Here is a 27,822-nt window from a genome sequence, read left to right as displayed (position 1 = left end):
GTTATTTTGTAAAAATAAAAACTAAACGATCAGAGACATTAGCACCTTTCACACTTGAAATGTTTTGTCTGAATTTTCTGTTATTTTTAGTAAAAATGCTGAATCACATCAGTTTTTCTAAGTGGACACAAATTTTTATGTCCTGCAAATATAAGAAACGTGACATTTTCTTTCAAGGAAGATTTACTGAAGTGGTGTTCAAAGTGCGGCCCGGTGGCTATTTGTGGCCCTTGGAATGACTTTGTGTGGCCCCTGACTGACTCTTCAGAAAAGCTGATACAATGAACACTTTTTGTAATTTCTGTAGGATTAGACTTTCAAATATATATCTAAAATGGAAAATACTACAGTCGTTTAATTGGATTAGTGACAGTACTGAATGATTTTAAAGAAGTAAAAATGTTAAAACAGAGAATCTAACAACAGAGTAGGACTGGATGTGAACGCTGGTGTTATTTTCCAGACCCCAGGCGGCTCAGGTTTGCTGGCAGTGGAAGAGTAGACGCGCTTGCTGTTGGTGGACACTTTGAGGCGCTAGTGCTGCTCTGGCGCAGAGCCGGACAGACGGGGATGAACGACTCCACAGCCTCCTCCACCTGAACGCAGGACACAGAGCGACACAGAGCGGTCAGCAGCGTCACAGGAAACCAATCATGAAAGATTCACATTCTGAATATTTTTGTACTTCAGTTTGAGTTTGAGCTGCTTCTAAAATCAGTACAAACATTTTTTAAAATACTGAGCCGTTTTATGGCAATGAGATCATGAATTTTGTTGTCTGGAAAATGAGCTGTTTCATAAAAACGTTCCTATTGTTGAGTCACAGTGAGCACTGCGCCGTTACCTAGCAACTCAAGTGGAGCTCCAGCACATTTGGTCAGCTGGTTTTATAGGTGAGTGTACAATGGCTGCTGGACAGGAAAAGTGTTTTGTTGCTGACTTGCCATCCAGAAACCACTTGCTGCATTCTTATTGGTTGTGCAGGAGATTCCACTTCTGCTTTTCAAACATGTGCAGTTGTATAATTGCACATCTGTTTGCAGCCATTATCACATGGGACTGTACATGTTAAGCTGAGGGGCGTGGCCAGCAGCAGCTAATGTGGATTTAAATTTTAAAAAACTGGCCACACTAAGATCTCATTATCTAAGAAGGATTTTGTGCCAAAAATGTAGCGAACATGTTTTGTGGCCCTGACTTGTGCCCGTACCTGCAGGAGGGCCCTGGCTGCGTTCTGCAGGTCCTTCCTGCTCACACACAGGCTGAGCTCCTGAGCAGCTTCAGACAGGCTCAACGCTTCGCCCTCTGGACTCTCACCGCTCACAGTCAGGCTGCTCAGACTTTCCTCCAGGCTAAAACAAACCGAACAGGCACACCTGTCTCTAAGGCTGAAACCATTAATCGATTCTTGAAATAGTTGTCAACTAATTTTGTATTTGATTAATGGTTAAAAACTCAAAAGAGGCAATTTGCTGAAAGAAAAACACACTCAGAGCAACAAGTAGCCAGAAAATATAAACATTTTACATTTCACTGCACAAACAAATAAATCTTATCCAGTATTTCTGGTTTAGTTTCAAGATAAGTTTGTACACTTGAAATAAGACAATATTCATTTAAAAGAGACTTCAGCAAGACATAGGAGCTTGTTTCAAGAAAATAAATCCTGAATATTGATTTTTAAAAAGTACAAGTTCAGATTATCTGGCAGATTATTTCACTTGTAACAAGACATGTTGCAAGGTTCAGCTGCAGATGCATCAATTGCTGCAAATGATGAAGCGTTCAATGAAGAAATGCTTTGTTGTTGCATTTTAGGCAAAAATATGTTTAACTTTATTAAAAATGAATTTGATTATTTGCATCTTTTAATATATTTCTAATATTAAAGAAAACTGAAACCGTGCTAATTTTTTATCCTATTAATCGTCATGATAATCAAATTAGTCAAAATAATCAATTAATCACCAGAATAATTGATTAATCGTCAGTGTAATCAATTGTCAGAATAAGCAATTAGCCATCAAAATAATTGATAAATCATCAGAATAATTGATTCCTAAACCACTGGTTAGTCTCTTGGAGGTTTCATCTGTTGGTGGCGGTGCTGCTAACCTCTTCTCTGGATCAGAAGAAGACTCCCAGACCCGGATGGTTTCCGTCAGCTCATCTCGGAGCAACTGCCCCTTGGTGCTGGACAGAACCTGGGCCGCGGTGCTGCCGGGGAACAGGTTCATCATCATCGGGGGGATCTGCACAAACAGACAAACCGTCATCAGGTTTCCGGGGTGAAATGTGAGGATCAGCTGCGGACCTCCTCGTTGTCGGGGTCCAGGATCAGCAGGCGGATCAGGTCCTCTCTGGCGCCCTTCAGGTTCTGGATCCGGCGCAGCGCCTTCGACCGGTACTCATAGTACGGACTGGCGGTCGGGTTGTACATGATGGCCAGGGAAAACATGTCGGCTGCGTCCTGGAAGTACCTGCAGACGCAAACACACAGTCACTGAACCTGTGAGGGAGTTCTTGTGGGAGTACTGGTGTTCTGGTTCTGACCAGTCATGGAAGCAGAAGGAGCCCAGAGTGCTGTGAATGACGGCCAGGCGGAGCCTCAGGGCCGGCTCGTTGGGACTCAGCATCTCCTCAGCCTGCTGGTAGTCCAGCAGAGCGTAACACCAGTCGGCCTGCCTGAAGAAACAGTCTGACCAAAACACAGACCGGGTCACAGAAACCCAGCAGAGCCCAGCAGAGCCCAGCAGAACTCATCAGAACCCAAAAGAACCCAGCAGAACCCTTTATTGAAAACAAACAAACAATTATTGAAAAGCTGTTTATATCAAATATGACTAAAACAATGGATTTTGTAATTAACGCCTTCAAATTGGGTCTCTGTCCCTTTAAGAAACTCCTGCTGCTTTGATGGCTGCTTTGCTGCAAATGATCAAACGTTCACTACTTACATTTTAGGCAATAAAATATTTATTTTCTTTCTTAAAAAAACAAATTAATTTGTTTGTTTGCATTTTTTTAGTGTATGTCTAATATTGAATAAATGGAGACTTAAAAGAAAAATGTGCAGAATGTGCTCATTTTTTATCCAATTAACTGATCAGAATAATTGATAGATGAACTGATAACTAAAATAATAGTTTCACTACTAGATTAAAAATATTATTATTGTTATTATTATTATTATTGAAACAGTGCAACAAATACAGAGTTACACTAAGTTGTGGAATAAATACTATCAAACATTTAAGTAAAATAAAAATCATGAGATTTGAACAAATTACATTTTAAACCAATAAGTCATTTATTAGAAGTGTAACTCTGCTCGTTGGAGTGGAGGCAGTGAGACCGGATCAGCTCTGATCTGGTTTCTCAGGTTTTTCCTGTTGGCTGAGAGTCTCAGGGTCACATGACCTGCTGCCATGCCAGCCCCACCTGGACAGGTACCAGCTCTGACAGCTTCAGGACTCAGTGGGAACATTTACCTCAATCTGTGCTGCAGGCTCCTCCTGCTAAAGGGGAGTTTTTCCTCTCCACTGTCGCTACGCGCATGCTAACAATGAGGGATTACTGTAAAGTTAATGACTCAACGCTAACTGTCACTACGTCCAGGAAGAGTGAATGCAGTAAAAGTCAGTCACTCAAAGCAAGCTGCTGAGTTTACTTAGATAGGAAACTTTTAAAACTAATATAAATAATTTGAACTGAATTGAATGTTTTGACTCTTTCAGATTTCAGTCTGGAGAACAGAAGGAGGAAGATGTCATTTCCTGACTGTAAGTCGTGTTCCTGTTGAATGTGTTGAAGTTTTGGCAGCAAGAACAGGAAGTAAAAGGATAAAATCAAGTGCAAAAGATGATTTAGGTATCAGAAGAGATGCCTGATTTGACACTAATCAGCCAACTAGCTCAGAGGCTAACAGCGCTCTGCTTCAGGACGGGATGTTTTCAGGAGACCTGACTGTCTTATCAGGTCCTGATCGATTGCAGAACAAACAGCTGGACAGTCCCAGCTCACCTCCTCGGTTCAGGTACAGGCCGCCCATGTTCCTGTCCTCCTTGATGGCCTTGTTCAGAAGCAGGAGCGCCTCGTCGTAGAGGCCTCTGCTGAAGCACTGGACAGCAAAGTCGTTGAAGGTGAGAGCCAGCTGGAGCTGCACCTCCTTCAGGACGGAGCTGCTCTCCTTCCTCTCCTCCTCCTTCGGCTCGCAGAGCTCAGCAGCCTGGACCAGATCCTCGATGGCCGAGATAAACTCCTTCAGACGTCGGTACAGAGTCCCTCTGGAGGGAGACAAACTGATTCAAACACAGACTAAAGATGTTTTCACACCCTGGTCTGTGTGACTAAGGCCACAATGTCGACTCGGTTTGACTGTAAACCGAGTCGACAGTCAAACCCAGTAGACTCGGTTCAACTGGAGATTAAAACAGCAACATTTGTTCCAGCTCCAGCTGCTGTGGTTCTTTTTCTTACTGCACTGAGTCAAACCCAACAAACCCTTTGAAAAACCTGTTCCCCTCCTCACCTGTGGGGGCGCTGTACCAAGAACCACTGAAGGAAACAGCACAAAAACCTCTGAAGACACTGAGAGCAACTTCCTCCTTCAGCAGTGGGAGGATTTCTGTTCTGTCTCTGGTGAAAGACGCCGAGTCATTTCTCTTGTTAGCACTCATTTGTTTTGGTTGTGTTTACCCAGAATGCCTTGCCCTGTAATCCATTTCCTGCATTCAAACTGAACCAGAGTTCACTTCAACCGAACCCAGACCCAAACCTGTCAAGAGCAAATTTTTCTGCACAATGAATTATCCAAGAATTTATTGCGATAGAAGATAATATTGTTGATTTGAGGCAATTTTCAAGTATTGCAGTGATAATGACATAAAAATGCAAGAAGACAATAAACTTTAAATTCTAATGAACATTTACCACTGAAAGTGGAAGACATTTTAAATATTAACAATAGATAAAACAACAGAAATAACAAATGAAATAAGTTAAAAAGTTTCTGTAAACAAAATTATCCTTAAAAAACGGCAGACTGAAGACTTTTGTCATCCAGTTTTTGGATGAGAAAAGACGAAATAACAGAAAAACGATAAATCATGCAAATGAAAATTGAGTTTGTTTCCATTTATCATGTGATCAAATGCTATATTGCTTATTGTAACAGACCTACTGAAACCCACGTTTGTAGGCAGACCAGAGTTTGCTTTTTGGTTTGACTGCACATTCTCGCCTCCCCAAACAAACCAGACTTTCTAGGCAAACGGACTGGAATTGGATTAAAGCGAACTGGACTGGGGTGAACGATGTACCAACAGAAACCTTCTGGGTCCAGATGAGCCCACCTGAACAGGTAGAGCTGTCCGTTCTCCGGATTGCTCTCCAGGGCGACGTTGATCAGGCAGAGCGCCTCCTGCAGGTGGCCTGACAGCATCCTGATCACCGCCTGCTGCCTGTTGTCCTCGCTGGCCTCCATCAGGTGCTGCTGCATCGCTCTGGCCTCCCGGCACTCCGGGTCCAACTCCAGCGCTGACCGCACGTCTCGGAGACAACAGGCTGTCTGACGAAAGGCAGAGTCCTGAAGTTAGGGCTGAAAATATTCACATCACTGAATTAAAAACAAAGAAACGTTTAAAATCAAACCCAGTTTTCTTAAAATCATACAAAACATGAGAAACATTATCAAGAAATTCAGCTTTTAACTTCAACTGCAAAATACAAAGACATAAATAAGTGATGGGACTTCTTTACATTTTTTTTTTAAATCAAATTAAATGCAGGGTCTGTAATTAAGTAATCTAATTTTAATTGACAACTATATGTCAATAAAATGAGCAACATTTCACATTAGAAACTCCCTTTACTGCTAAATTATTGAATAAACACAAAGATATTTATTATTTTTATTTCATTTTTATTTTATTTTATTATCTTTAACCTGTTATTTAGGTTACTCAACCATCAGATTGGAGCAAAATGTTACTCCATCCATTCAGCTTTCCAGTGTTTCAGGAGCTTCTTTAGAAATGTGGACTGTGGACGCTGACAGTACCGTCTGAACTGCTGCAGCATGTTTAGCACTGTGATGCTGTTTTAGCCTTGAATAGCTTCGCCGACAGGCTAACTCCTTTCAGCACAACTTGAACACAACAACAGTGTTTCCCAGCGTCCCATCAGATCGTTTTGAAGCAGAAATTAACCCCTAGCGGGCTGTGAAAAACGGCTTTCCATCGCTATTAGCATGGCTGTTAGCAGATGCTAGTTAGCGGAAGCCGCTTGTGCGTCGGATTTGCGGGTGTACCAGAAACGTACTGGAACGTGTGTATGTAGCAATTAATTATGTTATAAATGTTGACTTCTTAAAGATATGTAATTATTTAATCTAAGTCAACACACACTGACGTCCCGGTTGTAAAATAAATGTTAGTGTGTGATATTTTCCATGGTCACTGACATGTCAACAGGTTTTTATGTTTCTCTCTGTGAAGTAAAACCACTCAAAGTGTTGGAGAAATGAAGCTGGCCTCCAGATTCATGTGACTAATGATTTGGTTTCATTTGCTAATTATAGCTCCTAACCTGTTGAACCAGTTTCATCACACCTGAACTGAGCATCGGGAAAACACGACTTTATATCCACATGAAACAAAATCAAAAACTGAGCAGGAAGTAGGAAACTGTGGTGAGCTCATATCTGCCACTCAGCTTCTGGCCAAAAATGACTGCAATTTGGTGAAAATTATTGCAAACTTATTGGAGAAAGACACATTTCTGGTTGGTTACTTTGAGGTCAGAAGGTTGTGGGCTTAAATCCAGCAGTGCTTCTGACCAAGCAGGTGGGACTAAGACATTTACACTAGAAACTAGATCAAAACTACTTGGTAAAACTTTGTGTTTTTACAGTGTAACCAAGTGAGACCAGAACCAGGTGAGACCTGCACTGCAAAAACACAAAATCTTACCAAGTATTTTTGTCAAGTTTATGTCGCTAATACATAGCACACTAGAAATAATTTAAAACTAACTTAGAAGTAACTTTTTAGCAATATGTAGGAGCTTGTTTTAAGTCAATAATTCCTTAATATATTTTACCTTCAACATGGAAAACATGTTTTGCTGTTAGTGAAATAATCTGATAGTGGAACTAGAACTTTTTCATTAATATTAAAAAATTATTTACTTAAAACAAGCTCCTATTTCTTGCTGAAAAATTACTTGTTAGTAACAAGTTAGTTACATCTTATTTAAATTGTACTAAGATATTTGCCCCAGAACCCAGATCAGAAATACTTGGTAGGATTTAGTGTTTTTGCAGTGCAGGTCTCACCTGGTTCCGGTCTCACCTGGTTCCGGCCTCACCTGGTTCCGGTCTCACCTGGTTCCGGTCTCACCTGGTTCCGGCCTCACCTGGTTCCGGTCTCACCTGGTTCCGGTCTCACCTGGTTCCAGCCTCACCTGGTCTCACCTGGTTCAGGTCTCACCTGGTTCCGGCCTCACCTGGTTCCGGCCTCACCTGGTTCAGGTCTCACCTGGTCTCACCTGGTTCCGGTCTCACCTGGTTCCGGTCTCACCTGGTTCCGGCCTCACCTGGTTCATGGCCTTGTGAACTCTGGCTCTGAAGACGTAGAGCTCGGCAGACGGACCCTCTGAGATGACCCGGTCCAGCTCCTTCAGACAGTCGCCGTGTTGCCCTGCCGCTGTCAGGCAGGCCAGGCTGGAACGAGAAACGACCCCCAAGACTGAAAACACAAAACCAGCCGCAGAAACTAACCTGGAGGGTAAAAACCAGAATTAAACTGACTGGAGTGAAAAACAAAATGGGTTTCTATCATGAAATGTCTTCCTGTTTGCCATGATGGTTTTTATTTTTAGATTCTCTTTTTATTGAATTGTTCATATTTGCAGAACAGTGAGAGTAAGGTGTTGAACCAGAACCAGGAGGAGGTTCTGCTGACCTTCTGATTCTGAAGGCGCCGGCGGCCTCCGGCTTCAGGTCGGCAGCTTTCCCGAACATGTGCAGCGCCTCCAGGAAGAGACCGCGGTCGAACAGACACTGAGCCTGAACACAACAGAACCAGAACCAGGACTTCAGTCAGAACATTACTCATTACCATCTGATTTTAAGCCCATAAATGACATTAATAATAATAATAATAATAATAATAATAAACAGCAAATAAAAAGCAAAATAAGCAGAACCAGCAGGACTTCAGGTCAGAACTGAACTGAACTGAACTGATCCGTTTAAGATGCCAGCTGTCAGAAACCATCGATTTTATTTAAATTAAAATAAAGTAATTGTTCCCTCAGTTTTGAAATTAAAGCCGATCAGCAGAAAAATAAAAATAATACAATAATAAAGTAAAAATGAGTCATAAATTCAGTTTATTTCTATTTAAGCAACAAATATTTAGATTTACATTGAGTTTGTCTTAGATATCGTATAGTTTCAGATAAATAACGCGGGAGGTTTTACCTGCATGTAGTAGATGAAGGACAGACGAGCGTCGAAAGCTCCAGGGTCCAGGAAACTGGCTCGATTATAAGAGTCGGCTGCTGACTGGAAGTCACACAGCTGAATATAAGCCTCTCCCAGGCTCACATACAGCTCAGTCTGAAGCAGAAAAGTTCAAACATATTAAAAGTTTGTTACCAAATAAAAAGCAAACATTGTTTGAGTTTTCTGCTCGCAGCACCTGTTCAGGCTGCAGGTAGATGGCTTTGGAGAAGCAGAGCACAGCCTTCTCATACTGGAACTTCTCCACTGCCTCTTTCCCTTTTATTAAGCTGAAATGAAAAGCTTTAATTATTGCCTAAAGCATCAGATTTTATGATCAAATGTTGCACATATTATTGGTATAAATCATCCACAGGTTTAATTGTATTATCTTTTAGGGATCAATTTCAGTAGATACTCTCTGGCGGTTAATTTTTTTCTTCTGCAGAGTGTGTTTGTAATTGAGTTTGTCCTCACTGCTCTGCAGCTTTGCTCTTAATGATTATGTCCGGATCCAGTTTTGGTCTTCGATAGCGATGGTCTCTGACTGCCACAAGCCGATCACTGAAGTCCACGTAGGTGCTTCTTCTCCTGGCCCTTTCCAGATTCTCCTCTGACACAGCAGTGGAGAAGACACCTTGTCCGTCTTCATGCTGATAGACAGCAGAGGATAGAAAAGATAGCAAACACATAAAAAGTCAAGAAATCAACATTCTCCCTATATTTAATTAGCTACCTCTTTGTTTCATCTTCTAACCAGGCTTCTCTTAGACAAAAATAAAACAAATCAACTAAAATATTATTATAAAATCTCTTTTCATTTAAGATAAATAAAATTAGGATGGAAAAAATAAAACTGTTATTATATTTAATTTAGTTTTATGATCATCTAAAATAAAATTGATTAAAACGAAATTAAAATAAATGCATAAAAGTTTAAAAAGCTACCAACTGAAAAATGACTGAACAACATTGAAATTAAAAACAAAAATGAAATAAACCAAGAAAAAACAGAATGATTAGATTAAAACGCTCTGACTTGATTTGATTATTGGGGTTGATTGAGTTACGAAACTTAGCAGTTATCTAACTCTGAAAAAAGCTATTTTATCTTTATTTACGTTGTTTGTTAATGATTTACTTACTGTTTGATCATTTATCTGCTCAGGCGTGTCCATGTTGTTTGTAAAAACGCGTTTACCAAAGAGGAGTTACTCAACTGCTGTAGCATCTGCTTTGTTTTTTCTGCTTCTGTTTCTAAACTTTAACATTAAACCTGAATGTTTCCGTGGAAACCAACTCGAAACACCATGTGGGCTTTTATTTTCTTAACAAAGAGTTTCAACGCGGAGCGAGAGTTGTGTCCCTTTCTGTTCCGGTGACGTTTTTAAATAACCGGAAGTGTCAAATTAAATCCACGAACTATCATTTCGCTGCTAAAAGTCCTGTGCTATGTAACGTAACAGGGTAAAACTTTAAATGCAAATACATAGTCGTGTAAAAGTGAACAGTTGTTCATTTCTAATTATTATTTTGTTCTGTTTCACTGCTAGCATCATGTTGCCAGCTAAACATGTAGTTACTGAGTTATAAGAGAGATAAAAAAAATCTACTGGATATTTAAAAGTGGTGTTAAAAGTAGTTTTAGCTGTGCAATTTCCTGGGTTTTATCTTAGTTCCATATGTTAACGTGTAATCGATATTATTTAAGTATGTTTATACGGTAATAAGCTGGTTTATAACACATCCTGCTAGGTCTTAAATGTAAAAACAAATCACCGGTAAATATTTTAAAAAGTGTACATTTAAACTCTCAACTATAACCAAGTCATAATATGTACTAGCATGTAATAGATTGTGTTTTAGACTTTTATTTTGAAAGTCGTGTAACAGGCACTGGAGGTGATCAGCTGACTCTGATGTTAATAAAGCAAGTTATCAGCCGGTGGAGGAAGCTGAGATCAACCGGATCGTCTCATTGTTCAGGTAACAACCGCTGGGAGCTCATTTATTATTCCACGGCTTTCATTTTTCTCTTTTGTTGGTTTATTAAAGCAGCTGCCGTTGTTTCTCCGCTACAGCCTTTTCCGGCCGGTGGATTCATGCTGAGGGCGACCGAGAGCAGAAGGTAAACACCGGGGAAGGATCGCTGCCGTCAGCATGGACATCCAGACCGAGAGACGGAGGCTGCTGGATGAGGAGGGTGGAGATGAAGATCCTACCGGACTCCTGTCCGAGCAGGAGGCTTATCTCAGGTCAGCCTGATTACCACTTTTTGCAGCCAGAGTATCAGAGGACAAACTGACCTTTTCAATCGGGTTTTCTGGACTTACAAAGTCTAAAAAGTGTTTCTCAGCTCTCATCTTTGGTGGAAACTTAGCTGGATGTTTCAGGTGTGTCCCTGCTTTAAGAAACACCAATCTGAGGCTTGAGTTGTACAATGAACTGGTCAACTAGTTCTGCAGAATCTGGTTTTAAATCAGGTTTGTTAGAAAAGAGAAACACCTAAAGCAAAGCATTTTACCCCCGAGAACCAAGGCTGGGAAACACCCAACAATTTACATGAAATAACCACGTAGAAAGTAGATTATTCAGCTGCGTTCAGCTTAAACCGTGTGCTCTCTGTTAAATAAAATAGTAGAGTTATGGTTAGTAGAGATAAAATAACTCGTTTCCAAAGCCCAAAATGATGAGTTGGACTTGCTTGTTTCGTCTGATCATCAAATCAAAAGTCAAAGGTTTTCTGTTTACAGGGATATAAAATTGTAAATTTCAGAAAATTGAGAATTATCAACTGGTTAAATAGTTTCCTATTTACAATCACATCCACTCCAACCAAATCACTGTATTGGCTGCTACAGCTTCCTGCCTGCACTCCAATGCAATATATTGATTGCTTTATTCAATATGGTCCACAAAGACATGATACACAACAACAACAACAACAACAACCTTTAGGTATAAACAGTTTATAGCCAAAGGTTTTTCTTCACTTATAAATCTTGTTTTTAACCAGTTTTCCTCCATCTTGCTCCCCACTACCTGATCTGTAATCTGTTCATACTCTGGTTACTCAGCCATTGTTTCTGAGTCTGGTGAACCTGCTCAACTTATTTTTATCTTTATTTTTTAGAAACTTCAATCAGAAAGTTGAACACAAATGGACACAGTGTCAGCCTAGGACTGTGTGTGTGTCAGCTCTGAAGCATTTGGCACCAAAGCATTGAATCAATGTTCCAACTTTATCCAGAAACCAAGAACACAAACGTCTTTCTATCAGTCTGAGGACTTTGTATTGATTTGTTCATTTTAGTAAATTCATTTATACCAAATTGAGATATTTTCCTTAAATAAATGGATCATTAACAGGTATAAAGTGTTGATAAACTGTCTAATTTGATCCTTAAAGCTGCAGTATGTAACAATTTTTTCCCCATTTTTGTTAGAACTGTCACCATGTTGTGACAGTTTATTATGAGCCAGGAGGAGGGGCTTAGTGCTGTCAATCAACACTACTCAATGTGCTAATCTATAGTTATGCTAACTAGCTATGCTAACTAACCTTAGCATTCATGGCAGGCTATGTTGTGGTGAACCAGTTGTAGCGTAGCAGAGAGTAAGGGTGCAGGGATGTGAGCATAAGAGTGATTGACAGCGCTAAAACCCTCCTCCTGGCTCTGATTGGATATTTGCCAGGGGGTTATGCTTTCGCATGTGGTTAGCTTCCTTTTTGGATTTATTTTAATACATAATTAGAAAACATGTGAAATTAATGGATGACAGTGGCCAGGGTTGATCGGAACGATGGACACTCTGGTCTGGATTGTTTCTGGTAGTTGCAGCATCATGCTGTTGGCCGTGGAAGTTGGTCAGAATTGGAGTTAAACCTGTTTGAGGTCCCTGTAAGACAATAACCTGGAACAGGCCCAGGCGTGTCCAGACTCTGGTCAGCGGCCCTCTGCAGCATTTTAAGGATGATTCTGACTCATTTAAATCTCCCTAGAATGGAAAATGTTGGTTACAGCACAAAGTATTTCGCCTTTAATGTCATTGTGGTTTTGTTTTCTACTGAACAAAACCGCATCTGTCCAGTAACTTTTACTGAAAAGCAGACTTTGTTGCATCTAAATCAGTTTTTATTTAATTTATTAAAGTTTGGCTAAATAGAGGTTGGCATTGCTAGAGGAAGAGTTCCCCAAATTCCTGTTAATATACTGTGAATATACTCAATGTTTTCCTGTTTTTTACCAAATCAAGCCAAAAAGCATTTGCAAAACTTCTTTTAATAAAGAAAAAGTGGAAAATTAGATTTAAGTTTTGGATCTAAGGTGATTGACACAAATCTGGCAACCTTGTTTTGTTGTTTAGAGGATTTCTTGTCTAGCTTATTGTTGAAGAAAACGTTAGGACACCACTGCCTTATTTTCATATGTCACAGTGGCCTAGTCAAAGTCCAGACCAAAACACAGTTGAGAAACTATGGTAAGACTTGAAACAAAGTGTTTCTTACACAAAGTTTGAAAATTCCTCCAAAATAAAACAAATATAAACATATAAAACTGCACAGACATTTACAGTTCATTTAACCTGCTTCCTCTTTTGCTTTGTCTGCAGCAAAGTGAAGAACAGGAAGTTGTACCTGGCCTCGTTCGCCGCCGTTCTGGGTCCCATGAGTTTCGGGTTCGTGCTGGGATACAGCTCCCCCGCCATCCCTGAGCTCAGCAGGATTTCCGACCCTCGGCTGCGGCTCAGCGAAGTTGAGGGCTCCTGGTTTGGGGTACGATGACGCAACATCACATGGCTGGAAGCAGGGCTGAGTTTGGCTGCATCAGCAGCTTTATGTCATCACATGCTGCCAAAAAATACTTATTACAGCAAAAAACAGTCAACCAGACAACAGTCAAAAACAGTGTGATTTAATTAATTGTGATTAATTAAATCACAATTAATCTTGTGATTTAATTAATGTAAATCACAAGAAGATTTACATTAATTAGATGTAAATCCATTCATTAACAAGGAAAAGGTTTTCAGATATTAGCTCTGATGAGACGTAATTATACATCTTTACATTTAGAACAAAGTACATAAAGAAGTGAAAATGCAAAACTTACTAAAGTTTTGCAAACCTAAGCATAAGGTTTGCAAAGTCAAAGACGAAGATTTAGATAAACTAAACAGTTTAGCTAAAAATTCATTTATTAATATTAATAAGTTCTGTTTAAAGTGAAGCATTGCATTGAGTTAATCAGAAGAGCGCTGAGGTTCCACGCTTTGTTTTTACAGTCCATCGTAACGATAGGCGCGGCGGTGGGCGGCCTGCTGGGCGGCTGGATGGTGCAGCGGATCGGCAGGAAGCTGACGCTGATGTCCTGCACGCTGCCCTTCGTCTTCGGCTTCACCATCATCATCGCCGCTCAGAACGTGTGGATGCTGTACGTGGGCAGGGTGCTGACCGGCCTGGCCAGTGGCATCACGTCTCTGGTGGTCCCGGTAAGAAGCGCCTGGAGGTTTGGGCTGGTTTTAGACCCGAACACCAGGAAATTCAATCTGAACTGAGCAAATCTGGAACAGAGCAGATAATAATCGATTCACTGCATGATCCAGCATTAGGGCCAGACTAAGAGATTAACTTTTAAATTGTGAGAATAAAATCATGACGACAATAAAGTCATGTCATTGGTGTTTTTTTTATATGCAGAAAATGTGATGTATTTGAAAGCTCCAAACTTTTAGGCTCCACATGTTTAAACAAGAAGCTGACATGATCTCAAACTGGAAACGAGTGTTAAACTGTATTTACTTCACAGTTTGACACTCGTAAAATAACCTTCTGGTAAAATGATATTACCGGAAGAAGGTTGTAAAATTGTAAAAAAAAAAAAAAAGTTGTTTTAATGAGAAAAAAAAGCTGTGATAGTTTATTTATTTATACATAGTAGTATACTATTATTATATTAGTAAAAAGATGGTCCAAAGTTAGACAGATAAAGTTCAACAGAAAAACTCTACAGGGATTCATGGCTGGAGTGTTATTATATTATATCTTATTTTTACTAGAAAGAAACATGAATCACTTTTGAATTGCTTGTGAATGTGACTATAATTAACGGTTTTCTCCCCTCCTCCTCCTCAGTTGTATATTTCTGAGACGGCTCATGAGAAAGTCCGCGGGATGCTGGGCTCCTGCGTTCAGCTCATGGTGGTCCTGGGGATCATGGGAGTTTACCTGGCAGGTACGTCGCTGCTGCTTTCTGTAACAAGCGATTCCAGGCTCCTGTGAATGATTAAAGGATTCCTCTGATCAATGAGAGCGTTCCTCCTCTGTAACCTGACGGCGATCGCAGTGTGAGTGTTTTATCTGAGGCTTCTTTGGTGCTTTGATTGAAACGTTCGGAGGAAGAGGAGAGCAGCTGGAGCTCAGGTGATCCTCTGATAAGTTCAGATCCTCTCCAGCTGCTGCAGCCCTGACCTGCCGGCCATAACCTCTGATCTGGGCGGCTGCATGCCACTCATGTTCTCCAAATAAAAGCTGGAGTGTCCGGTCAGGTGGGCTGCCTCGTGATGGCCTGGCTGTGCAGAAAAGTTGATTATTAACAGAACTAACAAGTTCAGAAAGATAAAGTGATGGATGCTGCCTGATGTCAGGGAGCTTCTTCTGTTTGGTGTTAGTCAAAGGCAGAGCTGCTGTTCCTCATTGTTTTCACTCTTATTCACAACCAGACGTCTGACGTAAATATGGTTAAGATCTGGATTCTGCTTTTTGCACAGATAATAAAGTTTTATCACACTAATTAGGCGACGCAAAAGTTAAACAGTGCATATCAGATAACCAAGTAATATTTCAGTTCAATGTTTTACCAGGTAAAATGGTAGTCAAGACAAATACTGAACTTAACACAAAATATAAACAGTATAAAAATCTGCTTCAGTGGTAATTTAGACGTCTTCAGAGATACTCAGAGTAAGTCTGTTTATGGGTTCTGCTTCTGCATCATAAACAAGTTAACACTAATGTGATTGATAAAATCCAGTGTTTTTTGTACATTAGTAAATTAGGTGTAAAGCAGCTGAGTTTTCTGCTGGGTTAAAGTTTTTCAGAACGTGTTGAAGTGAACAACATGTTCATCATCTGTTCATTAACTTCTGTTTGCTCAGTGTGTCGCTTGGCTGGAGCTAAAATCCTGGTTTATTTTAAATAAACAATGCTGCATTCTGTACTTTTCATAGATTTCATTCATGATTTCACCAAATTGCTTTTTGATGCTGTTCATCAAAATTGAATGTAAAATGACACGACACCGTTTTCCAGCCTTTCCTCCTCAGTGGTGGAATGTGAAGGGCTCGACACTTAATACACAAAAATTATTTTGAATTTGGGTCTGGAAAACCTGGAAAACCTGGAAAACGGTTGATTGGATCGACTTCTGTCCATATCTGTGGTTAATGTGGTAACAATGTCTAGAAAAGTCATTTTGTATCTTGACCTTTTTTCTGAATCGGATTCAGTGGAATTTCTCTTAAATCTTTCCAACATGTGAAGGGGGGAAGTGGTGGGATGAGTTCATGAAAGCGACTCATTGTCTCATCTGAGCCTCTCCAGGAGGCTGACACTGGATTAAAATAACCACATTAGCTTGATATGCTGAATTAACAGCAAAACCGCTGCTGATGACATGCACAGAAAATCAGACCCAACCAGACCCACTAAAGTTTCTCCTATTTGCACCAGTCTCATGAAAGCACGCTTATTTTATCCGGAGACATTCCTTCGATGGTTTATTAGAGTCTTTAGACAGAAGCAAAAACAGTAAATTTCCACAAAAAGAATCTCTGGATTTTTCCAGAACAAATAAGGAAATTTCTGAGTTTGAAAAGTTGAAAATCTGCTGGAAAAACTCATAAGTGATCCAGAAAAAACTCTGAATGTTTTTTTTTCTAACAAATTTTCCGACTTTTCCAGCTCAGAAATGTCCTTGTTTTTTTTTCCAGGAATTTACTTCTTTCTTTTCTGTCCACATTCACCGTAAGATGCTGTCTTACATTCCTGACCAAAAGTAAACAATGCAGCTAAATACCAACCAGTTAAGATTAAATGTTCCTCTGAAGGAGTTTGAACAAAGCTGGGCATTCTCAGATCACTAACAGTCCTCTGCAGCTGGAAAGAAAACACCTAAAATACATTTACTAAAATATATTTATTGATGTCACAGCATTTAATTACAAGGAAGCTTCACTTTGTTCATTTTGAAATAAAATACATTTATTTTCTTTTAGTCTTGGATGTATTCATCCTTTCTGAGCACTTATTGTTTACCGAATGTTTTCATCATGTAATTATGCTTTATATTGCATTACGTTATAAAGAGAATGATTGTTAAACTGGGAGTTTATCCTCAGAAGGTCTTATTATTCACTTTAGATCTTAAGAAAAAGTCAATCTGATGATCTCAGATTATTAAATTTCCTGATTCCTACCAGGAATCTTTCTGTAAAAGATCCAGTGATTCATTATGATCAAAACAAGTTTCCTTTTGTTTCCCTGTTGGTTTTCTTGTCTTGTTTTTGCAGCATGACTCTTCAATTTAGAGTATGCTAAGCTAACCTGACCTAAGCTAATCTGACCTAAGCTAACCTAACCTAAGCTAATCTGACTTAAGATAATCTGATTTAAGCTAATCTGATTTAAGCTAACCTGACCTAAGCTAACCTGACCTAAGCTAACCTGACCTAAGCTAACCTGTGTCATACTGAGGAACTCTAACTTATGCTGAGGTTTTTTTAATGGACAACTTTGTTTACAGAATCTTCATAATTCATTTTTTTTGTTGTTTTGTTTATTTATTTTGGATATTTACAATGTTTTCCAGTTCCAAAGTTAAATGCTCATTAGAATTTAAAGTTTTAGAATATGTTTCTATTTACTTAAAAATGGTTTCAAACCAACAATATCATCATTTACTGTAATAATCATCGTTTATAATCTCTGGGACAGTTTATGGTTTTATTTTCCCTCTGAAACGCCTCCCAGGCTTCAGCTGTGTGTCTGAACCCGTCCTGCAGGTTTGTTCGTGGACTGGCGCTGGCTGGCGATCTGCTGCTCCCTGCCGCCGTCGCTGCTGATGGTCGCCATGTGCTTCATGCCCGAGACGCCGCGCTTCCTGCTGTCGAAGGGGAAGAGGCGGGAAGCCGAGGAGGCCTTACGCTTCCTGCGCGGGCCGGACGCTCCCATCGAGTGGGAGTGCTCCCGGATCGAGGACGGATGCGACGAACAGGTGGAATTACAACAAAACCAAACAGTTTTTCCTCCTTTAAAGGATCGATCCGAGATGTTCTCTGTCTGACAGATTTGTCCGTTGGGATTCTGTTTTCTCCCAGGGTTCGACGTTCCACCTGTCCGACCTGAAGGACCCCGGCGTCTTCAAGCCGCTGCTGATCAGCATCCTGCTGATGGTGTTTCAGCAGATGACTGGGATCAACGCCATCATGTTCTACGCTGAGGACATATTCGTACAGGCGCACTTCAAGGTAACACACACACATTTATACACCGATACACAATTTTGGGGTTAAGTGCCTTGCCCAAGGGCACACCGACACGTGGCAGGAGGAAGCTGGAATCAAACCTACAACCTTCCGATCACAAGACGACTACTACCCACACAGCCACAGTCGCCCCAGAAGCAGATTTCAGTTTGGAAACTGGATCTGCGGCGCTTTCCCTTCCTGATTGTTGCTGTTTTTCAGGAGAGCGAGTTGGCTTCGGTGATCGTCGCTCTGATTCAGGTCATCTTCACTGGGATTGCAGCGGTGATCATGGACCGGGCCGGCAGGAAGGTTCTGCTCGTCATCTCAGGTTCTCTCAACAGAACCACTTTTATTTCATTTTATTTCATCAGATCATCAATGCATGTTTTGTTTCTTCTTGTTTCTTTTCCCAAACTTTTCAGATATTTTCTGGCCTATTCCTGATTTTTCCAGGATTATAGATCTTTTAAATTTGATCGGATTAATCAGACTCTAGTGCTGTGATTAATTCTGATTAATCATTATCCGATTAATAGCTTTGTAAGCTTGAAATATGAATATGCAAGTCCCTCCTCCTGCCGCACTCCAACCAATTAAAATGCAAACATTATGTGATCTTTGTTTTCTCCCAGGACTCAACAGCAATTAAGTGAAACTTACTCCACCACACATGCATACAAGCAGTAATTAGTTCAGGAAACGACTGACAGATCAGATTGATTTTATTTTCTAGTTCTTGGATGCACGCCCCTTTCTGATGCTGCCCTGGGCAACTGCCCATATTAAAAGCCGCCACTGTTTACACTTTTTCTAAAAAACAAAATTATTGTCTCCAGCCAAACATGTCTGAAGATTCTCAGCTTTTCAGGTTTTTATGTTCAGGAAGGTTTAAAAATTTGTTTTAGGCGTTAATTTAGAAACTCTCCATTCATTTCCTGTTGCTCTGGTGTGATGAGGCGACAGTCGCTCGTTCTCATCCTCAAACAAAATCTTGTTTTCTTGGTAAGTTTCTAGTGCAAATATTTCACCAGTAACTTTTTTGCAAGAAGTAGGAGCTTGTTTTGAGTCAAGAATTTCTTAATATTGAGGAAGAAGTTCTAGTTTCATTAACAGATTAATTCACTTATGAGAAAAAAGTTTAGTTACAAGTCAAATAATCTGTCAGTGGATTTATTTATTTAAAACAAGCTCCTTATTCTTTCAGAAAAGTTACTAATAAGTTAGTTTTGTCATATTTTAAGTGTTTTAAGATATTTGCACCAGAAACTGGACCAAAAACATTTGGTAATATTTTGTGTTTTTACAGTGCATCCAAGTAGCGTTGATGTTCATGCACCAGTTAGCGACGCCACACAAGAAAGTTGAATATTTTCAACCTTTGTTGCCGTCTGTTGTCATGGAAACCTTTCATATTTCGTTGTCGTTTGTCGCTCCCCATAATGCGCTGCTGTTACCACAGGACAGACACCTTTAGGTCAAAACAGAGTTTAATTAACCTTTTTAATGTAACATTAACGTGTTAAATGTTCAGGCTAACTGCACGTGCTAACGTTGACAGCCCTACTAAATTTGATTTGTTCTGACTGAATCCAGGTGTGGCCATGATGATCAGCACCACGGCGTTTGGCGTCTACTTCTACTTGACGCCCAAAGTTCCCAGCGGAGCGCCGGCGCCCCACGCTGACCTCACCTGGCTGGCTCTGGCCAGCATGGCCGTCTTCATCGCAGGTGAGTTCAGGTTCATGTCAGCAGGAGAGTTTGAAGGAGGGAGTTGGTAACGCGTGTCGTTTTCAGGCTTTGCCATTGGCTGGGGTCCCATCCCGTGGCTGATCATGTCGGAGGTCATTCCCATCAGAGTGAGGGGGTTTGCTGGAGCCGCCGTGGTGCTCAGTAACTGGGGCATGGCCTTCGTCGTCACCAAAACCTTCCAGGACATGATGGTGGGTCAACCAATCATTTTCCTGCCGTTTCCTTCAGTTTCGCCTTTTAGCAGGACAGATCAAGGCCTCCTACATGTTAGGAATAGAGTTAGTTAACTTAGTTTGGTAGATTCAGACCAGATTCTCTCACTTTCTGTGCATTTTTTTAATTTATTTTTTAGTATTTGCATTCTTAAAATTTTTGTTGTTTTATTTTATGTACTTTTAAGGCATTTTTTACTGTCTGCTTATTTTTTCAAGCTTTTACAGTTTTTTCATTACTTTTGTTTATTTATTATGCTTTCAATTATTTTATTTGTCTTTATTTATTTTATTTATTTATTTTGTTTTGTTTTCATTTATTTATTTTCATACTTTTAATATTTTATACTTTATTTTATGTATTTAATGTTTTTAAAATATTTTTGTCTGTTGTTTTTATTTTTGTGCATTTAATATTTTTTAATTGTTACATTATCTTTATCTTTTATTCATTTCTTTTTACGCACATGATATATTTACTTTTATTTACTTTTATTTATTTAGTGTTTTTAATTATTTTTATTCCTTTTAATCTAATTTTAATGCATTTAATATTTTTAAAATTATTTTTATTTCTTTACTCTTTATTGATTTGTTATGCTTTTTATATGATTTATTTTTTATGTTTTGTTTTATTTGTTTATTTATGTTTAAATATTTTAATAATATCTCAGAGGTGTTGATGTGAACGAACTGATTTCCTGCAGTTCTTTCACAGCCTCTTTGTTTCCTGCAGTAGCTCTAATCTGTTTCTGCTTCTCCTCCCAGAACCTCTTAACCAGCGCCGGGACGTTCTGGCTCTTCGCCTGCATGTGTGGCCTCAACATCATCTTCACCGTCATCTTCGTCCCAGAAACCAAAGGCAAGACGCTGGAGCAGATCGAAGCCATTTTCAGAGGGACGTCAGGTCCATGAAATCATCCCTCATCGGACCTCAGCAGCCTGAACAGACTTTAAAATGGGCATTCAGAACATATCCTCCAAGAACATGAAGCTAACTCAAACATTTTCTATATTTGCTTTTATGGCAGAAAACAGGTGAATATTTTAAGTGATTCTTGTCTGTTTTGTGAAAACTGAACTGTATTTTATTATTGAGGTGCAACCAAACTGCCAAGAGAGATGATGATGATGATGATGATGATGATGATGATGATGATGATGATAAGTTAGACGTGTTGGCTCCTGAAAAATACATAATCTGACATCAGAAAGCTGTGAGGCGCCTGTTGCTCTTCGCTGCCCCCTGCAGGCCACAGAGGGCATCTGAGAAGGAAGCACAGCTGTAACGCTTCTTTACAGATTTCAGCGATGCAACGCAAAAGCTTCACTACGGCAAAAAGATGTCTGTGAAGTTTCTTAAGTTTCTGTCTGTGTGTTTCCACACAGCGTTTTCAATATTGTATCACTTAAAAAAAAGGGTTTAATCTGACAATAGATAAAAAAGCTGATTTTTGCTGTTAAGTTGATAAAATCTTTATTTAACTCTTCCAACAAAACATTTACGTGAACTAAAACTTTTCCCTTTCTGAGTTTTTATGCTGCTTTTTGCTACATTTCTGTTATGATTTTCAGTTTGCTGATTTAAGCTCAGTGTTAGGAAAATTCATGCAGGAAAAATATAAAAACATGAGCCCTGATCAGTACAAAAAACGTAAAAACTCTCCACATATTCCTTAATTTGCATTAAAAACACTATTTAAAGTTTAAATGAGTGTTGGGTTTACCCGACTGCGTTGGTATTTGGATGTCATACATAGTTTTTAAATATTCACAGTGAACGTTTGGGAGGTTTTTTTTATTTGATTTTACCACAAAATGTTCAGGTTAGTGTCATGATCGATTTTGAGCCTTTTAAATATTCAGAAACTATTTTAGTTAAGCTATTTTCATGGTTGTAGTTTTATCCTATGTAAAATTAGTGCATCAAAGTGCATAAATGCTCAAATTCATCAACAGTATGTATTTCCTTTCTGAATTATTCTCCACAGCTGCAACTGAAGGGACGTTTTAACCATATTTAACACATAAATCACAGCAAACAAAATAACTTTAGATTTTCTCTTCCACAAGGTTCTGCTGCAGTTAGAAAATGTCCTTAATAAGTTACTGTGTTGAGGTTTGATTTCTATCTGTCTGATAAAAATGCTGAATCGCCGTAGCAACCAGACTCAGCATTTTCTGATTCTTTGGTTTGCTGTGGTTTCTTTATTCTTATATGAATCCATTATCAAGTAAGTTGCAAATTAACAGAAGGAAGTTTGTGTGTTTTGCTCTTCTTTTGAAATATCTGCTGAATTTTTATTTATTTTTTTAATCTGGAGTCGTCTTTGATGATCCTTCAGAAAGTGAAGTGGAACTGGACTTCCTAAAAACACTTCCTGTTTTTGCTTGGCTTGATGTCATTTCAGTGGAAAAGAATAACGTCTTGTTGCTGTAATATTTTGCAGAGGAAAGAATACGATGTTATAAAGATAGTGGGACGTGAATGCATCATGAGCTGATGGAGTTCCTGTTTACACTAACTGCATTTTTACTCAAAAAGCTGACATCAGTTATCTGTAACAACTACATGGTTCTGTTTGTACCGGTTTTTTATTCTTATGGTTTTGTAGATTAAATGTTTTAGAAATGGATGCATTGTGCTGATTCATCTTCTTCTTTGGTACAAAAAAATTGTCTGTTTTGTAAAGTCATGATGTTCAAAATTACTTGTTTCATATCTTCACAATGATCCTGGTTGAATCTTTGAAAAAATAAAATTGGTGATTCTATTTTTTTGTAATTTGTGTTGCAGAAATTATTAATTTTCTCATCAAAAATTGAATTTGTGATTTTAAAAATAAATATAAAATCAAACCCAGTAAAACAAAAACACATGCAATTAGTAATAAATTGCAATGATTTAAACAGAAGAATTGAGTTCAACTTTTCAAAACAAAAATCTCATTCAGATGCCATTCAACTAGTTTTACTCACAACAGTAATTTTCCCATCAATCCAAGCAGAAAGGTTCCAATTAGATCCAGATCTGACAAATTATTTAAAAAGTTTTCCAAAGAAGCCTAAAGAGGACTTCTTCACTTTGATGAGCAAACACTTCAAATTTGTATTTTTAATTTGATTTTGTACCATTTACCTGGAAATTTAAAACATAAAATTAATAATAATCACAGGTTGATTTTAAAGTAGGACAAATATTTAGTAAAATCAAGCATAATGGCAAAAATAGATAACAAAATTTTAATTTCATTCCATTGCTTCTGTGGGATCCTTAACAAATAGTTTAAAAAGTAATTAAGTAGGTAAAGGTTTGATACTTTTATTTGGATTATATTTTGTACCTCTTATATATTTATGACATTAAAAAATACAACTTGACTGCAGTGCAGAAAAAGTACTTCTTGCAATCAAATACATTAAAGCTAAATTTTAAAATATATATTTATTTTCATTTTATTGTATAACAAATAACGTACAATAAGCAGAAATTGTGTTTAATATACGTGTATATCTTATAAGAACATCGATTCTAATGTTTAACAATAAATTTGTATTAAAAGATACGTTGTACCTAAAAATCAATAGTTCGAATTTCCGCGTTTGCGCACTTGCTCTGTTTTGAATATTTCAAAATAAAAGTCTCACCTTTTTATATTTTTATATTTATTATTGTTTACTTTTTAAACAATAATAAAAAAAGAATAAACATCCTAAAAACATCCTAAAAACATAGCTAATAAAAGCATGATTACGATTATTATTTTTAAATTTTGTTTTAATTTTAATTTAAAAGTATTGTAGGTGCACGAGCTTCTTCCTGTGCGCGGTTAAATGTAACGGAAACGGTCCCGAAGCGCCTGCTGGTGTCACCCGGTTTATGTTCCGGCGCGCTGCTGGCTGTCAGCCTGCCCGCTGCTCGGCACTGATAGCCGGGGATGCTGCTTGCCGCGCCGCGGACAGAGATGGAGTTCAACCGCAGAAACAGCGGAGTGACGGACGGAGTTTGAAACAAAGGGAGGGCGGTTGGCGTTAGTTCACCGCCTGAACTCACCGATCGGGGGGCTTTTTCCCATTTTTTATACCGATAACAGAGAAATCAAAAAGTCCCGGTGAAGATGAAGCTGCTGAAGCCGAGCTGGGTGAGCCACAACGGTAAGCTGCTTGTGCAGGAATCTGTTGGACCAAGTTGTGCTTTTGTTGTCGGAGGGGGGGAACTAGTTGAGGAGGTCTGATGGTGGTCCTCACTTGTTTTTCATTAACTCACTTTCCTGTTCTCAAATATTCCCGAATATGGGATAAAAACATCCCATAGTTTTTATTTCAGGACTCATATTCTCTCTGTTGATTAGATTTAAATTAGCTAACACAGCTAGCTGGTTAGCCCCCCGACTAGCTCGGATGCCCCGACGCCAAACGACCCAGAAAAATGATCTACGTCCACAGCTAAAATGTCAAACTGGACATTTTGTTAAATATCTTTCCCGTTTCGAGTGACATTTTCTCAAACTGCTGACAGTTTCCAGGGTGAGCTGGAGGAAGCTTCCAGCTGCTGTTACTTTGGAAAGTTAACCGCTGAAGGGAACGGCCTGAACGCCGAGCTGCGGCTGCAGGTATCGGGTTAAACTGAACACCAAGCAGGGCTGTTTCCAGCTTCACAATCCCACATCACATAATCAGTCTCTGCAGCTCATAACTGATATTTACATCAGCTTAAAAGATGCAGAAACCTGATGTTATTTTTCCACATAACTGTTGACGCTCCAAACAGTTGAACTGTTGTGCTACAGTTTTTCCCTCTTAATGTCTGAATTCATGTCCTGTTGTTTTTGCTGTCAGTAAGGATTATAAATGCACACATTGTACCTCTCGTTAGTGTATTTAAGGTTATGATTGTGTTGTTGGTGCTGCAGGTGGTCACACAGTAGTTTGAAATTGAGTTAAGTTATGTCTTCCCAACATCACAGGGTTTTAAATACAGCAAAAGTTCTTCTTTGCTGCACTGTTTTTTTGTTTTTGTTTTTTTTGCTGTTCAAAATACTTTTCACAAATTGTTTTCAAATTATCAAGCCACAAGAATCTCATAACCATTCAAGCTCCTGATGTGTCATAACTTTAGTTTAAGTTATTATTTTTTTAGATCTATCACTTTCCAGTGTGATTTCTCCTGCATAACTACAGCAAACCTTTGGGTTTGCTGTAGTTATGCAGCATAAAAATGTAGTATTTCTGCTCGCGTGTCGTCAGAAACGCCGAGGTGTTTAGGGTTAATCTGACTCCATCGTCATCCTGTGTGCTGGTCCAGATGTTCAGCAGCTGGACATGAACTCAAACATCCATTTTGGTTTGGAAACACCTGAAAATACTGATGGAATGTAAAACTTTCAAATTTATGCAGGATAATTGCAGACAGAATAATGTGACGACTAGATGCAGGAACATCATGTTTCTACATCTAACCTGTATTTACTCTGCTCCTCTGTTCCACCTGTTCTGTCATTTAAATACTTTTAACACTCTGCACAGTCCAGGGCTCTTTACTGCCCTGCAGCTCCAGCTTAAACATCCTGGAATATTACCAGCACCTAAACTGACTCATGAATGGATAAAACCACTATTAGCGTTATTAGAGAAAACTAAACACTAACAGGGTTCTTCAGGTTACAGCTGAGTAAATGTGCATTAAAACAAACTGAAGTGCTGAGATAAAGACTCATGAGACAGAGACGGAGTCGACCCAGAAGGTTCACCAGGAGCAGATTTCTTTCTCAGAAAGTCCTAGATTGCACAGCGGGCGTGAGCAGCTTGGAGAGCAGAGGAGGAACCGGTTTCAGCTCGTCGCCGTTCTCCGACAAACCTGTGGAAAATCACTCAATAACTGGGAAATTTCCATTAAGACAAACTGCTGGGACGTTCTTCTGATGCTGCCTGTGTTTGTGCTTCAGGTTTTAACTGTGAATTAAAGATGATTTGAGTCAAATGTTAACATGGAGGCGTTTGTGTCTTTCAGGCAAACCCATTTTTTCAGTCGATATTCATCCAGATGGGACGAAATTTGCAACAGGTGGACAAGGTGAGGCTCCATTCTGTGGAAATGTTATTTCTGATAACTACAGTCATTTTAATCAGCTCAAATGAAAATTTCAAAGTAAATGTTGTTGAATGATGCGTTTGGAAACTCCTGATGGAAATCACTGACTTCAACGCTTGTTTTGCAGGGGAGGATTCTGGGAAGGTGATGATCTGGAACATGGCGCCTGTCCTCAGGGAGGAAGACGAGAAGAATGAGAATATTCCCAAAATGCTCTGTCAGATGGACAATCACTTAGGTAAACAACCGAGTCTCAGCTCTGTTTTTGTTTATACCGAACTTTAAAGGTTCTGATGTCCTTCAATGAAAAGACCAGAAGCATAAAAATAACCACATAAAACAGAGTTTATGTAAAAATCAGAACTGAAATATGCTGCACATTGTTTACGGGACTGAATGGAAATGATCCACAGAAATAACCCAGGCTGCATCATCTGTGTTTATCAGAGATGCTCTGATCAAACTGGAGCGTGAAGATATTGGTTATGATATTGATTAGTTCACTGATCCAGTTTGAATTCAGGCATCAAACTAAATGGATGTCTAAATATTAAAACTTTCAGTTTGTTATTTAAAGTGTAACTAAAGCCCCGCCCTCCGACAGATGTTGAAAAAATCAAAAATGGGCGGAGCCAAGAGCCACTTAGGGGCGTGGCCAAGTGTGGAGACCATTGTTGCTAGCTTAGCAACTTTGTTGCTATATTCAGCAACATTTCAGGCTCTTTGGCAACTTTTAGTCAGAAAAGGCAACGAGCGACAAATCTGGTGACTTTATTCTGTTATTAGAGAATTTTAAACCTGGAGAGTGTGTGTGTGTGTGTGTGTGTGTGTGTGTGTGTGTGTGTGTGTGTGTGTGTGTGTGTGTTTCCTCTGCAGCCTGTGTGAACTGCGTGCGCTGGTCCAACAACGGGCTGTACCTGGCTTCAGGAGGAGACGACAAGCTGGTGATGGTGTGGAAGAGAGCGGCGTACGTCCACAAACCGCCGCCGTGTTTCTCAGAAACGGTCCGTTCTGTCTGACACTCCATGTTTGTCTGTGCAGGCTGATCGGCCCGAGCACGGTGTTCGGCTCCAGCAGCAAGCTGGCCAACGTGGAGCAGTGGAGGTGTGTGACCATCCTGAGGAACCACACCGGAGGTACGCCGCCGCCGCCGGCCGCCATGTTGGATCCGTCTGCTGCTGGTGCTCAGTGTTCTGCTGTGTTTGCAGATGTGATGGACGTGGCGTGGTCGCCTCACGACGTGTGGCTGGCTTCCTGCAGCGTCGACAACACCATCGTCATCTGGAACGCTCGCAAGTTCCCAGGTGGGAGAAAACTCAAATCTGAAAACTGAAACTCTGACTGCAGGAAGAACCGATAAATCAGGAGGAATCCAAGTGAATCGCAGAACAACTCCACGCTTTAGTGAACAAATCTGACTCCGATCCCTTATAAATGTCCACTGTTTCCTCAGAGATGGTGACCTGCCTGCGTGGCCACACAGGGCTGGTGAAAGGTTTGACCTGGGACCCGGTGGGGAAGTACATCGCCTCGCAGGCCGACGACCACAGCCTGAAGGTGTGGAGGACGGTGGACTGGCAGATGGAGGCGAACATCACCAAACCCTTCAATGAGGTGAAGAGCTGCTGCTGCTGCAGCTGCTGTAGCTGCTGCTGCAGCTGCTGTAGCTGCTGCTGCAGCTGCTGTAGCTGCTGCTGTAGCTGCTGTAGCTGCTGCTGTAGCTGCTGTAGCTGCTG

General features: G+C 39.8%; 3 protein-coding genes across 3 annotated transcripts in view; 2 read left to right on the top strand and 1 right to left on the bottom strand.

Annotated features, from left to right (window-relative positions):
- Positions 1–132: 132 nt before the first annotated feature.
- LOC103152650 (tetratricopeptide repeat protein 16) lies at positions 133–9,815 on the bottom strand. Its single transcript, XM_016661266.1, has 13 exons — positions 9,652–9,815; positions 8,984–9,159; positions 8,706–8,796; positions 8,486–8,623; positions 7,965–8,068; positions 7,597–7,723; positions 5,355–5,569; positions 4,024–4,286; positions 2,554–2,698; positions 2,315–2,480; positions 2,116–2,252; positions 1,211–1,352; positions 133–596 (listed from the first exon to the last, which is right to left on the bottom strand). The coding sequence occupies exons 1-13, from the start codon at positions 9,682–9,684 to the stop codon at positions 453–455; spliced, it is 1,881 nt and encodes a 626-aa protein (XP_016516752.1). The 5' UTR covers positions 9,685–9,815; the 3' UTR covers positions 133–452.
- Positions 9,816–10,401: 586 nt separating this feature from the next.
- slc2a8 (solute carrier family 2 member 8) lies at positions 10,402–22,631 on the top strand. The gene is made up of 11 exons (XM_007573185.2): positions 10,402–10,492; positions 10,588–10,761; positions 13,121–13,283; positions 13,793–13,999; positions 14,643–14,742; positions 17,570–17,781; positions 17,885–18,034; positions 18,254–18,362; positions 19,628–19,762; positions 19,829–19,974; positions 20,764–22,631. The coding sequence occupies exons 2-11, from the start codon at positions 10,667–10,669 to the stop codon at positions 20,908–20,910; spliced, it is 1,464 nt and encodes a 487-aa protein (XP_007573247.1). The 5' UTR covers positions 10,402–10,492; positions 10,588–10,666; the 3' UTR covers positions 20,911–22,631.
- Positions 22,632–23,805: 1,174 nt separating this feature from the next.
- Positions 23,806–27,822, top strand: part of hira (histone cell cycle regulator a) — a 14,940-nt gene continuing 10,923 nt past the window's right edge. Inside the window, exons 1-7 of the mRNA XM_007573184.2 lie at positions 23,806–24,150; positions 26,006–26,068; positions 26,214–26,324; positions 26,963–27,053; positions 27,128–27,222; positions 27,295–27,390; positions 27,540–27,700. Coding sequence (XP_007573246.1) covers positions 24,114–24,150; positions 26,006–26,068; positions 26,214–26,324; positions 26,963–27,053; positions 27,128–27,222; positions 27,295–27,390; positions 27,540–27,700 — 654 coding nt within the window. The 5' untranslated portion in view covers positions 23,806–24,113. The remainder of the gene's footprint in view (positions 24,151–26,005; positions 26,069–26,213; positions 26,325–26,962; positions 27,054–27,127; positions 27,223–27,294; positions 27,391–27,539; positions 27,701–27,822) is intronic.

The sequence above is a fragment of the Poecilia formosa genome, unplaced genomic scaffold (assembly GCF_000485575.1).
Source record: "Poecilia formosa unplaced genomic scaffold, Poecilia_formosa-5.1.2 Scaffold320, whole genome shotgun sequence".
In the NCBI taxonomy this organism is placed as follows: Eukaryota; Metazoa; Chordata; class Actinopteri; order Cyprinodontiformes; family Poeciliidae; genus Poecilia; species Poecilia formosa.
Note: the sequence above shows the minus strand (reverse complement) of the source record. Positions and strands in the feature narration are given on the sequence as shown.